Here is a 16,973-nt window from a genome sequence, read left to right as displayed (position 1 = left end):
TTTTTTTTTTACTTTAGGTACTTATGCAATGTCTAATTATTCCGATAAATGCATCAGTAAACATTTAGTTACAAAGTCACAAGTAACATTTAAAGGAGAGTTCACACTAGAACTAAATTTATGCGTGTATGAAAACTCAAACAGTTCAAATGTGTTTATTAGGAACAAGTTGAGATTATTGACATGGAGAAGCATCATGGGGCTTTGAAACTAAAGAAGTTGATTTGTATAATTTTTCTTTATCTTTCAACACTTCCAACTGTCCAAACTTTCAGAGTTCTGCCAATAGTTTTTCTAATTATTCCAGTTTGAACACTTGGTAATTTATTTTCATCACTTCTCTTCTTCCAGTCATTCATTAAATTCTATTTTTTTTTTCTGATGAATGTTTATTTGTCTCTTTCATTTTCAGACATAACTGTTTTGTTCAGATCATCAACCTTTTATGTTTAAACTCCCTAAACAAACATATATCATCTAAACTGGGACACTGATGAGAGTAAAATGAGGATGCTAAAAAAATTAAGTTATAGATCTATTTTTAAAATATATGAATGACAGAAATTATCATTTTGGTGGATCTATAAAATAGTTATTTTTTAAAGTTAAACACTTTAAAGTTAAATTTTTAAATCACATGTATGTTGGTACATGATATTCCACCAAATAAGCATAAACTAATAGTGGCTCAGGCAAACCAGGCCATGTAGACAGGAGATAGATGCCACACATAATATAATCAGGTATCTGACATAAGTCAACTAAAACATATTACATATAAATGTAAAGACAGAGAGAGAATGTTATACATAACATGAATTGTATATGACCTTTTTGACATTAATGTCCTACTTCTATGCATTCATTATGTTACCGTCAGGCTGTGTTTAATCAAACAAGTTTACATATCTCTCCTCCTTTATAGAAAAATTAAGTTAAAATATTTTTAAAAACTTAATGAATGGGCCGAACCCGTGGCGCACTTGGTAGAGTGCTGCGCTGGGAGCGCGGCAACGCTCCCGCCGCGGGTTCGGATCCTATATAGGACTGACCGGTGCACTCACTGGCTGAGTGCCAGTCACGAAAAAACGACAAAAAAAAAAAAAAACTTAATGAATGCCTTCTTCCTCTGTGTTAATTTAGCCTCACCTACCTGGCTTAAATTGGTCTGCATTATCTGTTAGCCCTCTACCTGTTCCAGATTTTCTCACTGTCGCTTAAATACGAATTTTTTCTGTCCATTCAAATTGCTGTCTTTATTATCATTAAACCCAAATTATCCACTCATTCCACATGTTTTATTTGGTTTCTCCTCCCCAAAATTCACTGGCCCTCATCTTATCTAAGCTGCTTTTCACTACCATCAGGAAGCCTCCTTTTCTCTTTCCCCTGCTTCCTGTTTTGATACATTTCATACTTGTATTATTTGATGTTGTGTTTGCTCTGCTTCACTGACTAGATTACACATTTTGTGAAGGAAGAGATGATGTATTATATATTTTATGAAGTGTCCCCTCCTCCCGCATTTAGCCCAGTATTAAGCACATGAAAGATGACTCACATTTTTTATTAATTTTGTAATTCACAGTTACAAAAGAAGGAACAAATGATGGTTGGAAGAATGCTGATCATATTTACCAAGTCTTTCTGAACACCTTCTGCCTTCACGCATCCATGTTCATTTTAGGATTGGACAGCATTTTATTCATACGTTAATATTTGTGTTCTTGGCATTTCCTTAATATTTCTGTAGTGTATGTGATGCCTTTGATAGCATACCATTAATAAAGTTTTGATATTTACGTACATAGCTAATATAGTCCTCTGACTATTCTCACTGGTAAATGTCTAACCAGCAAAGAAAAACTAATATTCTCAAGTGTTCATATGGTTCTGGACATTTTGAGTGGACCTGACCATTCATGAAGAAAAAAAGGAGATATTTTCCTGGTCTCACAGCCTCCTGTACTTCTGTACATCAACTCTTAATAGCTGCCTTGGGACTATGTCAGTTTTATAATATTATGGAAAAAAAAATCTTCGGGTGGACTTTGAAAGCCTACTGCCAACCAAACCTGTACTTGATCTTTAACTGAGAAAAGGAGTATCTGTATACATGACCCAGCCCCTCACTGATTCCTGCCAGCTGCTGGGTCCAGGGAAAATGATTAGATGCCATCCTGAAGACCATTTAGCTACTTGTAACTCTGTCACTCTCCTGAATCTATTCAGTGTATGAACTGGTGGCCAGATTCTATATTTTTGTGGGGGAAAAAAATGAAACAAAAACAAAAACATGTATACACATATACATATATGAATGCATATACAGATATATATATTTTTAATTTTGTTTATCATCGACCTTCTGGAAGAGGTGTTAATGCTCACAAGGACCTAACTGACAGCCAAACACCATCACTGATACCGTCAACTTACAAATCTGCAAGAAGATGTTGTCACCTGTTTAGCATCTGTTGAAGACGTGATTACATGTAGAGGGATATCTCAACCATGGAAACTTTCTGGGAAGAAAATATCCCCATCAATTAAAGAATTACACATTTAGCTGCATACCACAATTAATCATGGACACTGTGGGGAATTCTGAAAAACCTCACTTCATTCACAATCCACTTTCGTAGTTCCAAAGAAGTATCCTGCCTTTCATAATGTGTTCTCTCAGACCAAGGAGCAGAGAAACATCCCTCATAATTTAAACATGCCTGTTTAGTAAATCTGGTGCCTCATGTGCTGATTTTCTGACAAGCTGGCTTTCCAAAAATAGATAACTCTTGGAAGGCATCCATCAGGTCTTCTACTTCCTGGCAGGAGTGCTGGCAAGAAACAAAAATGTGGCACTTTATCTCCGCCAAAATTGCTGCCATAGAAATGCAGTCACCCTAGGTGACCACTGCTTACTTTTCTAATCCCTTTCTTCCTGAGCCATCTCTATTCTTAACAAAGACAACTTTTTGCCCAAATCATGAGTCCTCCAGAGAAGTGTTTCACAAACTTGAATAATATACAGACACCTTTAAAAGAGAAAAATCAGACTTACAACTTGTAAACTAAATTATTTTAAATAACATTAATTTTATATGAACAAGTAAAATAGTAGGAATAAATTCCTTAAGCTTATGACCTCTGTATAAATTGTAAACCAAACTTATTTACAAATTAATACAATCCAAGATGCAAACTAATAAATAATACTAATTTGGTGACAAATTTTTTGCTAAAAAAATGAAAAAATCTATTGTAATATGAATTTGGTATTGACTACTATAGAGCAGGCTAGGAATGAGGTGGAAACAGTTTAGAAAATCCTGTGCTACTCTATGTTGTGTATAACTCTCTGACTGTCCTTTTTCTATTTGAATATTGGACAATCTTTGCAGGCATGAATTTGAGAAGCATTGATATAAAATGTGCTGATTAGGAAAATCTCAGCTCTACCTTTGCTCGGGACACTGTGAGTGGGTTTCTAGTTTTTGTTCATATTCGATGCTTTATGTGGTTTCAATAGAGGAGAATATAAATGCAATTAAATGTATCCAACTGCCCAGTACAAATATGATCATGGAGTGCATAAAAGCCTTGCGACTTTGGTCTGTCATTTCTAGAATGAGTTCAGGTGGACCGTGCCAACCAGTAATTCTTGCCTCAAAGGTTTGCACTCTTGGAATATTGTTTGGCTCAGCATTGATGCCTCCAAGACTTGTTTTCAGCCTCCTTGTTTGGTGATTTATTTTGATTAGGTATCTTTCTCCTGTTCAAACTTGATAAACTCCAACTCCATGCATGAAACCATATCTAGATAAACAGTCATATTTAGATTATGAGGGATGCTTCTATGCTTCTTCATCTGAGAACACATTATAAAAGGCAGGATACTACTTTGGAACTACGAAAGCGGGTTGTGGATGAAGTGGGTTTTTTCACGTGTAGCAAATTCTGAACCTGAGTGTCAGAGAAGAGGAAATTCGGAGATAAGACATAAAGGTAAAGTTGTGACAACTATCTGTTTATCTGATAAAACTATTAAAATATCTTTGCTCAGTTATTTTTAATTTTTTTCTAGTTTGTTTTCAGAATGACATATCATAGTGGTTGAGAACATTGGCTTTATGGACAGAAAGATGTGGGTTTAAATTCCAGTTCTGCTATTTCCCAGCTTGCTCTGTGGCCTTGGAAAAAAAAAAAAAATCACACAACTTCTCTTGGCCTCAGGTTCCTCATTTGTTACATGTGAAGAGTAATACCTCATAAATTTTTATGAATATTGTGATAACATAAAATTCTTAACTCACAGTTTAGCTCACAGTAAGAGCTCAAACGTATTAATTTTCGAGGTTAGTTTTGATGATGATGTTGTTGACAATGATGACCCAGTTTCATCTGAGGTTTATGGCAGAAAAAATTTAAGTATTATTTGTATATATTTTTTATTTATAATTTTAATAAAACTAAAGTCTGTAATCTTGATCTGAAGTATTTTAATCTAAAATATTTTATACTATTATTACCTAAAATAACATATAGCACTTGTAAAGTTTAAACATGATTATAAAATACAATACACTTTTTGTGTCTTTGGATCTTATTTCTAATAAGAAGACTTGTAAATCTATATTTCCAACTTTATCTTACGACCTAAGGTACATATCTGTGTAATTTTAGCTTAGTTCAACAAACACAGATTGACTCCTGCGTGTTGGGAACTATCATGTTGCGGGTATTGGAAGTATAAGAATAATAAACCAGAGGGTGGTTTTGTCCTTTACAGGCATTCCTGTCAAATAGGGTAAGGAGACAGAGACATAGATGACTTCAATACCTATCTTACATGCTAAAACAGAGACCCACACAAGCATTATGGGAGGAGAGAGTCACAAAAATATTGTACACCTATTGAACAATATCAAAATAAAATTTTCTGTCTTCTCAAAACCTGTCTTCAATTTGTTTGCCTAGATGCTGGCTAATCTGTGGGCATAGTTTACAATTCCGTGTTCATTTTCTAAGGAAAGCCACAATGAAAGAAAGCCACAATAAAGCTACAAATTTTGAAACTGCTATAATTTTTCTATAATGTTTCATAATACATTAGAAAAATATTTCATCTTCTAAGTCATCCAGTCCAGAAACACTAGGAGTATATTGTCTCTAGCTCTCTCTCCTGCCCACATTCAATCTGGTGCTTAATTTTAGCCATTCACACTGTAACTGCTTTAGTTAGTGTCATTCTCCGCTACTGAAAGTCACTGGATTCAACTTACACATGCATAGCTCAGCTTGCTTTATGTGTCAAGAAATACCAGAATTCATCTATTGCATCTTTTGATACTTCCAGTGGTTCATTAATGCCTACATCATAAAATCCAAACATATTAGTACTCAAGAACTCTCTTAATTTGGTCTAAATCTACTTTTACAGCCTTGTGTCTCACTGTACTCTTCTACGCACTCTGCTCTTCAGATACCCTGGAGTTTGTAAAGTACAACCCAAAATCAGGAATATTCTGACCTTTGTGCTCTGACTTTCCTTCACCCATACACCTCTCTATCTCCTCTGCTTATTAAAATCCATTCTTCATTGAAAGCTTATCAACACACTAAATAAACATTAATTTTCACCTTTTACTAAAATTTTACAGGGTTTTCAGTTTTGCACGTCATGAAGCAAAGTTTTTTTTAATGTATTAGACGTAATTGTCTTAGAAAAGTTATACTCATAACAGTTTTATGAGTTATAACTTTACCATGTCTTTCTTTGCGGCTTTGTGTAGAAAAATCCAAATGAAGATGACTTTGTGAACTCTGCCTGTGGATTGGACAGTATCGAGGCAAAGAAATCCAACCCAACAAATATATCCTTCACTCTTCTTTTTCCTTTTTAATCTGAGGAGGCATATATCACCGTCATTCTCATTTATGTGTGTTTGTGTGTGTGTGAGAGAGAGAGAGTTTGGTGTGTTGGTACAAAAATATAAACTGTCATATTTTATTGATTCTAAGATACACATTTTCCTACATTTTAAGATGGTTGTAATCACACTGAAGCTTATAACTGATAGTGTATAATACGGTAATTGTTTTTTTCTTTCTTTATAAGTACTACATAAAATAATGGTGCATCTTAAAACAGAAGATGTCTTAGATTCTACGCAAATGACATTAGCAGAACACTTGAGGAGCAATATGCAGTTACTTGTCCCACATAGTACCCTTCTACTTTTGTTGATGTGGGGTGAGAGAAAAAGTGATGAATAGTAAATAATGTGAGATCTGATCCATGTTTTCTTAAATAATGTTTAGGCACTGTAAAACACCATTGTAGGCATATAAATTTATATAAACTTTGATGGGAAAATTTAGCAACATCTATCAAATCATAAATTGAATGTAGATGTCACACAATTCTAATTTTAGAAATATCTTCTAATTTTAGAAGTATCTAAAACAATGTACAAGAATGTCCATGAGCCATTATCTGGAATTGAAAAACATAAATTGAAATAACCTTATATATTTATGAGTAATGGACTGACTAAATATACTGCAGTCAATTCATAAAACAGAATACTGTACCTATGTTAAAAAGAATGAGGTATGTCTATATGAAAGAATGTGGACATGTATCCACAAAGTATTATCAAATATAATAATAAGATGTAGAGCAGTGTATATGCTTGCATATGTGAACAATTTGGGGAAATATATTTACCAAATTATTGATAGCAGTTAAAAAGCTGAGGTCAAATTATGGAGAACTTTTGTTGTATATTTGTTATACTTTTGTATTATTTCAAAGACTTAAAAAGATGATTTGTGATAATTTTTAAAACATCTATATTTCTCTCTACTACAAAATTATAGAGGGGAAAATGAAAGGAATGATTTGTTATTTAATTCCCTAAAAATGTCTCAGAAGGCAAAAAAAATCTTACTAAACTGGTCATGAGGTGGTTTATAAAATCTAATTTGTTTGACAAAATGAAAACCTAAATAGGCATGTAAAATGAGAGTAATAAGACACCACAGTAAAGATTCAAAGTGGTTATAAGTTTCAAAGTTTACTGTATAAATTTAAAAGCAAGTTTACATAAAACACTTTACATGTAAAGCTGACTTTGGTGTACTACCTTACAATTTAGCAGTCATGCTAGATCATGATAGCTCTTGGTTTAAAAAAAAAAAAAAAGCAGATCCTGAATTCTGAGGTCTATCAAAAACCCTCTAGATGGAAGTTACCCAACTTGTTATTAATAGTGGGATCAAGACAGAATGCATGTGATTATTAATTCCCTTTGGAAAATGAACAAAAGTCCAGTTAGTGTCTTTTTCTTCTATCTTAAATTTCTGTGAGTAATTATAATCCAGACCAAAAAAACACATTGTGTAATTACTTCAAAACTTTTATATTTTCTTTCATTGCAGATATCAAAGTCCAGATTTTAAATAGGTGAGGGCCTAATACAGCCTAGAATAAATTTGTTAATTGAAAACAATTGAGATTAACTCCTTATGGGGTGCAAAAAAAATTCAATTTACTCACCTTTAGAAATTTAACTAGGTAATAATCAAGGACTCAAAGAATATTGAAGCTAAAATGTTCCTGAGAAACCATTTACTTTATTACTTTAATTCTACTGTGGTTTACACTACAGTAACCCAATGATAGTCTTACTACTCAGTTAAAATGATCTTAGGAGAGATGGATTAGTATACATAACAGATACAATTCATGTTCTGAAGTGTGATGGCTTAATAAAGACTCCCCAGCTAATGATAATTTATTGCATCTTTAAAAATTTCTAAAATTATATATAATATCCTCAGTGGTTAATTTTAAATGTTTACCCACTATTAAAATATTCTTATTTCTAGTATGAGGAATCTCACTTAATCTGGGTCAAAGCTATGCTGTGTTTGATGATATGTGTAAGCAATGATTGAAATCAGGGCAAACGAAATAAGATCAACAACTGCCATCATTCAGTCATGGACTGTCACTCTCTGAAGGGAGCAAGTCCAATTTGCATCTGCGTACCAGATCTCAGCCTGTTAGAGGCAGCATGCCAGACACCTCTGATTCAGAAATCACAAAGTGCCGTGTAGAGGCAATCTGAAGCCTTGGACAATTTAACCGGTAGTGAAACTCTGATAGTGTCTGTGCCGGTCAACTGTCTAATATCAAACAATCCACTGTCTTCCCCCTGCCCCGTGCTTGTTTATGGGGAACCTTCCTTCTTTGGCTTCTGAATAGGTTTGATCAGTTGCAGATATTGTTGAAGGACTGGATGGGCAGACACGCAGAACCTAGGGTTTGTTTCCCCCTACATCTGTGGGATTCTCCATGGTTTTAGCTCCACTAGAGAGGCCCATAATTGTTCTAGTTTTCACCTGGTGTTCCAGGCTCTTGGTCTCGAACAGAGTCTCTTCTCTTGGTACCTCCAGTCTAGGAACTAGCTCCAGATGTCTCAGGTTAGCTATTGTTATTATGTCTTAAGAGCAATGCCCTAACATTTGTAAAGAAGGGTATGCTTCATAAGTTCATTCACATGTTATTTGCAACTTAGCATGGGGTGAAACTTCTTGCACACAAAATGATAAAATGAAATTGATGTATAAGTCACCTATCATTTTATCATACTAACATATCTTTTATAAAGCATCTGTGGGTGCTTGCTGAGCAAAAATAAAAATGGCAATTTATTGTTTTCCCTGTTTCTCAAATCAGGCTAACTGCTTCTGGTCAGTCTTTTGTTTCTGAACATAGGTGATGACTTTGGAAGCTCATGAGATAAAGGGGATGTTTTTTGATAACCATTTTATATTCCAAGCTGTGGGATGATGAGAATCTACATCATACACACTGGAAAAGTTTGTACAATAGTAGGGGTCAATTACAACATATCTCTGTTGCTAAACTGGTAGAAAATGACTCTCACAAACCATTCTTAGTTAAAGATGTCAACATTTTCTAGAAAATTTAGTACACATTCTCACCAAATGCATTTTAACTTTGATTTGTGATGGCACATGATCGTGCACTATAATCCCCACACAGGATAAGGTAAAACATAAATTAGACTACCTGATTTTGAACAATGTTTTAGTTTTATGGTCCCTAGGAGTTCCTTTTAAAATGTGTTTACATACCTAGTCAAAAACCTAAATAAACCCTTATCTTTTTGTGTGATTTCACTTCTTGAATTTTGACACAGAAAAACATCTTTCTAAAGTTATTCTCATATATCCTTCCCATAGTAGTCACTCCCTCACTGATATTTCCCAGAAATGTTTCTCTAGTACATGAGCTATCAAGACACTCTAATCTTTAAATATCTTAGAAGGCAGAGTTGGTAAAAATGCTGATATCAATTTAATATTTTTTTCCTTTTGTTTCATTTTTCTTGTATTTCTTTTTACAGCCTATTCATCTGGGTTCACTTGCCAGAAGACCCCTTCTTGCTTTCTGCACAATCTGCTTGCCTTATTGGCCAGTGGATTCCTCAAAGTGCTATTTTCTGCCAATGTTGAACATTTAGCAAATCTTCATCTATATGTGCTATTCCACATCACACCATTTGGCAAAGCCACTGAAGTTTTCTGACATTGTTTCCTCACCACCCAACAACATACCTGCAGTCTTGATTTATTAACATGTAGCAGTTTTAGCTGTGCTACTGAAGAGTACCAGCTTCCCCTTACTGACAGGAATTCCCAAAGGAGTTAAAAACTACCAGTAAGCTAAAACTAATTCCCTCCTTTGCCTTCAGGAAATAGAATGTTTCTTTTATTACCCTAGTTTTGTTTGTTTCCTTGTCTTTGATAGCTGCTGGTCCCACTGACAGACCAGCCTGTTTGCTTCAAAATGGTGTTTTATTTTACTGGCTTTAGCAATATTGTTTTCTTTGCAAAATCATCTAACTCATCGAGAACTGATGATTTGACTCGTGAGAAAAACATTATTACTAAATGAAATCTCTCTTCTGGGCTCCTTCCCTGAAACTTAAAGTTGAAACTTGCTATAAAGTACCTGAATTCCTGCACTTTACATTGTGATTGAACTATATCATTTAAGTGTTTTAGTCAAGAGAAGAAACTCTTCCTCAGCTTCAGTGTTTGTGTCATACCAAAAATAAGGACTTTGTTCATCAAGACGCTTTCTTTTCCCAACTTAAACATTCAAAAACAAGTGATACACAAATGTTGATGAATTCTCAGAAGTTAAGTTGTTATATAGTGGTTGTTTTTATTATGTACAACTGGTTTGTTCATATAAAGAGTAATCATAACACTTCCCTTTAGCAAATGTGTCTTTTTTTAGTCATTGGAGAAAGATCTCGGTATAGTGGACACTTACAGATTTACCTAGAGTTAAAATTTATTAATTTTATTGAGTTCTACTCTTATTCAGATTACTATTTTATATAGGCATGTTACAAGACTAATGTATAAACAATATATAATACGAAGGCCTCAGAATCACTATTATTTATGGCTTACCATGTTTCCTTGATGTTTTTAGAATTTCACGGCCCCTCCTGGTGTCTCACCCCTGCAGACAGAGGATTGTGTCAAGCCAATGAGAACAGATTCTACTACAATTCAATAATTGGGAAATGCCGCCCATTTAAATACAGTGGATGTGGGGGAAATGAAAACAATTTTACTTCCAAAAAAGAATGTCTTAGGACATGTAAAAAAGGTATAGAAAATATTCTTCTCACTAATTCACTAGTGTTTAGAATAGTGTTGTTTTGAAATTGTGAATGAATTTTAATCTATGAAAATATTATGAAATTAGTTCTTATATCAAAAACAAAGTATGATGATTTAGCCAATAAATATCTTTTTTTCAACTACATTTAGATAATATTGCTGGATATATTAACTGTAATTCCTCTTCATGTCTTCATAGCAAAGGAATCAATTTAAAACAAATTAAACACGTTATTCTTATGTTTAAATACTAAGCATTAATTTTAAAAGATTATACCAAAATACCTTTAAGCTTTCTTTAATGCACATCATGTGAACATATTTTTTTCTGAAAATAAAAATGATGCATATTTGCAGTAGAATACAAAAAGTATGAAATGTAAATAAAAATCATTTGTAATTCCACCAACCATATACAGCCACATTTCTACTTTAAATAAAATGAGCATGAATTTTAACTGAAGATGAACTAATAATAAAAATCAACTACATTCTTATCCACTTTTGCTAACTCATATATGCAAAGTGACTTCCTTAGAGATAGGCTGTTCTGCATAAAGACATAGACAAATTAAAGGCTTTTAAACCAATCTCATCTTTTGGTTTTAAACATTAAAATATAATTTGACGAAATTATAGATAAAACGTTTTATTGTGTTACTTTATCATACATAAATTTGTTGCTCTTCCTCTTATAGGTTTCATCCAAAGACTATCAAAAGGAGGACTAATTAAAACCAAAAGAAAAAGAAAGAAGCAGGCACTGAAAAAAGTATATGAAGAAATTGTTAAAAATATATAAATTTGTTTCATTATTAGAACACTAATTCTACTAAATATTTTATATGAAGCATTTCATCATGATTTCTATTTTTTTTTGCTAAGATACTTTTAATGAATATGTTCATGAAGTAATTTTCTATACTTATTGTACCTACAATTAATACATTTGCTTCAGAATTCCCATTCTATTGTCAAATTGCTTATTCTAGTGCTACAATTAACCACCTACTATGAATGTATTCACTTTTTCCATCCCTTTCTAACTATTTGCCATTTAACTACAAATTATAGGACTGGACACATCAAATCAGTCCTTGTTTTCCATTTGGTGATGATCTATTTGAGGAAACGTTTCCACTTATTTGTTATGATCATGTATATGATGATTTTCTTTATAGCCTATGATCAGATTGAGAAATACAGCTATTCAAGAACAAGCATTTTCGGGGTTTCACATCAACAATGGTGACAAATACCCGATTTTGATAAAAATCACTCAAGTGTGCATTTGGAAAGAACCAGTAAATATATGATTCTCTCATGTGCTTTCCTCCCTGGACATACTTTGTCCTTTTGTACTAACCAGTACCTCCATCGATATTGAGCCAAACTGTCTTTGAACAAAGAAGTGTCAGTTCTGCATCATATGCCTGCCTGATCTGAATTGGTTTAACTTTTACTGTTTAACTATAGCCCATTATATTAGTCAAGACAGTTGAATAATAGTGTGTTAAATGCAATTTATGATAAGAAGAAACTTTATGGAAAAGGGAAGTGTTTAATGGCAATCAAAAGGAAATTCTTTATATGCACTTCTTAATTTTATTGTTTGATGAATTCTCTTACCAGAAAATACTTGAACTTCCTGAAACCTGTTCATTCATCATTAGGCTTTGCACACAATGCAACTAATAATTTGTGTTCAAAAAGTATGCTATTTCTGTAGAAGAAAAAAATGATCAGCTAGGAAGATTCTATTCATGCACTGTTCACTCTCAGGGTTTTAATTAACATTTCTCTGGAGTTAATTCACTGTATCCAGACCTGTATTTTTTCTTCTCTGCTGAGCTGTGTGCAGTCTGGCATCTCAACAGCCTCCTAGACATGTCAGTTTCTAGAGTGTTCACCTCAGATTTCACATGTGAAACTGAACTTGTCTAGAAACAACCAACCTCCTTACGCATTTGGTTGAGCTTCTTGACTTCTCTCTAGCAGTAGTATTATAATTCTGCCTGTTCCTCAGGCTTAAAAGTTTGAACTAAATTTTGATTTCTTTTTTGTCCTCATCTACCACATCTAATCAGTCTCCAAAATCTCTTGCTTCCTTGTTCATACTCCAGGCTTTTTACTGTCTGCTGTATCCTTCTCATCAGTATTGAGTTAATTCCTCTGAAATTTAGAATATTTCTCCACCTTTCAAAATCCTCCAAGATTCATTAGTTGTCACTTTACCTCACCACAACCAACCCCACAGTTTAGTTTTGAATTTTATTTTTGGATTTGCCTACATGTACTTCAAATTAGTTAAAGATATATTCAGTAAACAGTGACTAATCTTCATTACTCAGCTTATTTGTGCTGATTTCCTATTTAAAAATCTGATCTCCTTCAGGCCATTCACCTGAAGTCAGGGTCTGGCTGATGTCAGCTACAGAATCACCATGTTTCAAGATACAATATGAAAAGTTCTAACATACAATTACAAGCCATTTTTCAACTGTGGCACAAAACATTATATCATTACAAAATAGTGTCAACTTGTTCAGCTTAAGGGAAATTTTATATCTTTACTTCAAATATTCAGTACATAAATTATTGTCATAAATTGGGTTTTTGCTGTGGAATTTGAGACTTTTGGAAATCAAAAGCCCTTGTGAAATATGCTGTGTCATCATTAATTCATGGATAGCAATAGCTTTAAATAAGTGGCACAGTCTCCTTTGGTCAAGTGGCAAGTTGCTGCCAAGAAGATATAAACAGCACATTGGCGAGTTAACTAATTGTTTTCTCCAAAAATAACCATTGGTTCATTACTTAAGTAAAGAAAGACACACTGAGATGATTCGCAATGTTTAATGCATGTGAATATTACTTTTACTGTGTTTTTAAATAAGAAGCCCTCTAAAAGTACTTTTTTATTTTGCATCATCAAATGCATCTAACTGTGAATTTTATATAGAGTTATATTATACAGCATTTATGAGTACATGTATTTACCTACTTTGTATATTCCCTACATTCAAAATTAACAGGTCATGCTGAAAACTGCTCAGATGATTTGTTTTTAATTGTAAGACATAAAATATCTTATTCTGAGAGGTGGGCCAGTTAGCTGCGCTGGTCAGAGTGTGGTGCTGATAACATCAATCTCCAGGGTTGGATTCCTGTACTGGTCAGCTGCCAAAAAAAAAAAAAAAAAAAAAAAAAGTAAAAGATGTTACTACGTTACTCTGAATAATAAAGTCTGACTGTTGTACTCATGAAGTTTTTAGTACATAATAAAATAATTTAGTGCTCTTTAGATGTCTCAAAGATACAGAATCCTAAGACAGAAAAAGAAAAAAATTGTTTTCCCAGCTTCATTCTGCTTATACTTCCTTAATAACAAGTGCACAACCATGTATTATGATCTCTTATTTGTCAAACAAATTATACACTATGCCTTAATCCATATATTCTATGTTACTCTGCTACATATGCAGCAGTAATTTCATGTATAATTGTATAAATATAGACATATGTATATTTAAATATATATCACTACACACAATATAAATGGCTTCCAAGCCTGACTATTGTAGTTAGCCCAGTCCATCTCCATACCACAAGAAGAAAGAAAATGACATTAAACTACCAAACTATTTAGGGGGGTGTTGATTGTTCATCAGCTGCTCTTGTTCTTATCTTGTTTTTATGAAATTGGCATTTGTATGTAGTTTTTCCAACTTTTGACTTTCAGTTCTTTCTCAAAGACTTTAGTTTGGACACACAATTGCCTTTCCTGCATTCTTCTATGTAGAACCAAAGACTTTGGTCTATAGTTTCTCAGACCCAGTCTCTGAGCTACTCTAACTATGTAATTGGCGTCTTGGTTAGAATTACTCAGCACTCGGAGCACATTCAAGCATGCATGGTAATTCATTTCTCGGGGGGGGAGGGATAGATGCATTTTAACCACATAATACAATAAATAAAATAGAGCATTAGGACAATAAATATAACTTCTGTATCAGTTTGCTCACAGATTACAAAAATCCTAGCCCAATGAGTTTGAAACAAAACAGGGATATACTTAAATCACAAAATGGAAAAGACCAGAAGTATCTCACCTTAGTATGGATGGATTTAGGGCCTCATAATAAGTCACCAAAACTCAGTCTATCTTTGCCTCTTGAATCTGTTCCCCAATATGTTTTGCCTTTATATTCTAACTTCATAGGATTTCAAGATAACCAGGATTTAAGGCCCACATTCTCTCAAGGTAAAGTCTTTTAGAAGAGTTTGGATTTTCTTACCTCAAAGAACTGAATCGAAGTCTTGGCTTCATGCTCATTGACCCAAATGTCTTATGGCCATCTTTGACCCAAACACCATTTTTAGAGAAACATTAATTGCTGATTGACCAGGTTGGATTCACAAGTCCACTAACAGATTGTGTGGTTTGTGTGAACACTACGTGAAACTGTGATCTGGCAAGTGAGCTTATTGCCGCAGGCACAAAATCTGAGGGGGCATAAAAATTTTCAGTAACCAAGATAAATAATACTGCAATCTAGTATTTTTAAAAAATTCAAGATTACAGCAATAACTCATGAAGAATAAAATATTTCTATCTCTATCTATTGAGAACGACTATTTAGCTTACTTTTGATGTTAATATTTTTATTATATTAAATGATGATTGAATTTGAACTACCTTTATATTTCTTAATAAATCATCAGTATTATTAGTTTTTCTTTTTGCCTCAGATTTCAATATAACTCAGTTATTGGTCCTGTTTTCTTAAATTTTATCATTCTCAATAAAGAAAAAGCATTTGATAAAATTTAATACTCTTTCCATGATTAAAACTTTTAGCAAACTAGAGACCTAATAATCTGATCACAGATATCTCCCATAAACGTAATAACATGACGTTAATGGTAGAATGTTTAAAAACATTCTCAAGGTCTGAAACAGTACCTTTTTTATTTAACATTGCAAACACTCTTAATTTTATAGCCAATGCAAAAAGCAAAAACAGAAATTAGGTATGCATGTTACATTATATCATAGTTATCATATAATATGCTTGTCATAATTAAAAATTTAAGAGAACCTAAAAGAAAACAATTAAAAATAATATTGAAGTTCATCGAGATTGTTATATTAAAGTTCAACATATGAAATCAATAGCATTTCTGTACACTAAGTGGAAAAATAAAAAATATGTAATAGCCGCAATAGAACAAAAACTCCAATACACCTAACAGTAAATTCCATAAAAACATGATTTAAAATCTTTTAGAGAAAATCTCACAGAAAAATATTCAAATATGTTATTATATGACATAAAAAATCTAATTAAAAATATATATTGCAACCTATATAATTAGTATTCATAGAGAAATAAGAGAATAACCCTAGATAGTAAAGAAAAAAAAAGACTTGGTAAATCAAAAACAATAAACAATTTGAAAAAAAAATAAATAAATAACGTCACAAAATTTCTAAGCTACAAAAAGAAAAAGCCATAGAGATGGAAAATAGGATAAAAGAGAAAAAAAATTTGGCAATCAATTCAAAAGCCCAACCAGGAAGTGACAGAAGGTCAAGAAAAATAGAAGAGATAAAATAGAGGGGAGATATTTGTCTTTCCATGCCTATTTTATTTCACTTAACAATGTATCCAGCTTTATCCATGTTGCCGCAAATGACAGGATTTTACTCTTTTTTTTAAGGTTGAAAAGTATTTCATTGTGTATGTATTCCACGTTGTCTTTATCCATTCGTCCATTGATGGACACCTAGGTTGATTCCATATCTTGGCTATTGTGAACAGTGCTGCAACAAACATGGGAGTGCAGATGTCTCTTCAGCCTACTGATTTCATTTCCTTTGGATATATACCCAGTGGTGGGATTACTGGATCGTATTGTAGTTCTATTTTTAATTGTTTGAGGAACCTCCATATTGTTTTTCATAATGACTGTACTAATTTTCATTCCCACCAACAGTGTATAAGAGTTTCTTTCCCCTTTTCCACATGCGAACCAGCATTTTATTTTTTGTCTTTCTGATAATAGCCATTCTAATTGATCTCACTCATATATGGAATCTAAAGAAGTTGATCTCATAGAAATACAGAGAATAGTGGTTATCAGAGGCTGGTAAGGGTGAGGTAGGGAGAGATTGGTCAATGAATCATAGATAGGAGGAATAAGTTCCTGCGTTCTATTGTGCAGAAGGGTGACTA

The 16,973-nt window shown here is 33.1% G+C and overlaps 1 protein-coding gene across 2 annotated transcripts in view; it reads left to right on the top strand.

Moving 5' to 3' along the window:
• Positions 1-14,105, top strand: part of TFPI (tissue factor pathway inhibitor) — a 73,600-nt gene extending 59,495 nt beyond the window's left edge. Inside the window, exons 7-8 of one of the 2 annotated variants that reach the window (XM_063108750.1) lie at positions 10,541-10,720; positions 11,433-14,105. In XM_063108750.1, the coding sequence (XP_062964820.1) occupies positions 10,541-10,720; positions 11,433-11,536 (284 nt within the window). In that variant the 3' untranslated portion in view covers positions 11,537-14,105. Of the gene's footprint in view, positions 1-1,588; positions 3,044-10,540; positions 10,721-11,432 lie in introns of those variants that run through there. The other variant, XM_063108756.1, reaches the window with a different exon arrangement.
• The last annotated feature ends 2,868 nt before the right edge of the window (positions 14,106-16,973 follow it).

The sequence above is a fragment of the Cynocephalus volans genome, chromosome 1 (genome assembly GCF_027409185.1).
Source record: "Cynocephalus volans isolate mCynVol1 chromosome 1, mCynVol1.pri, whole genome shotgun sequence".
Classification (NCBI taxonomy): Eukaryota; Metazoa; Chordata; class Mammalia; order Dermoptera; family Cynocephalidae; genus Cynocephalus; species Cynocephalus volans.
Note: the sequence above shows the minus strand (reverse complement) of the source record. Positions and strands in the feature narration are given on the sequence as shown.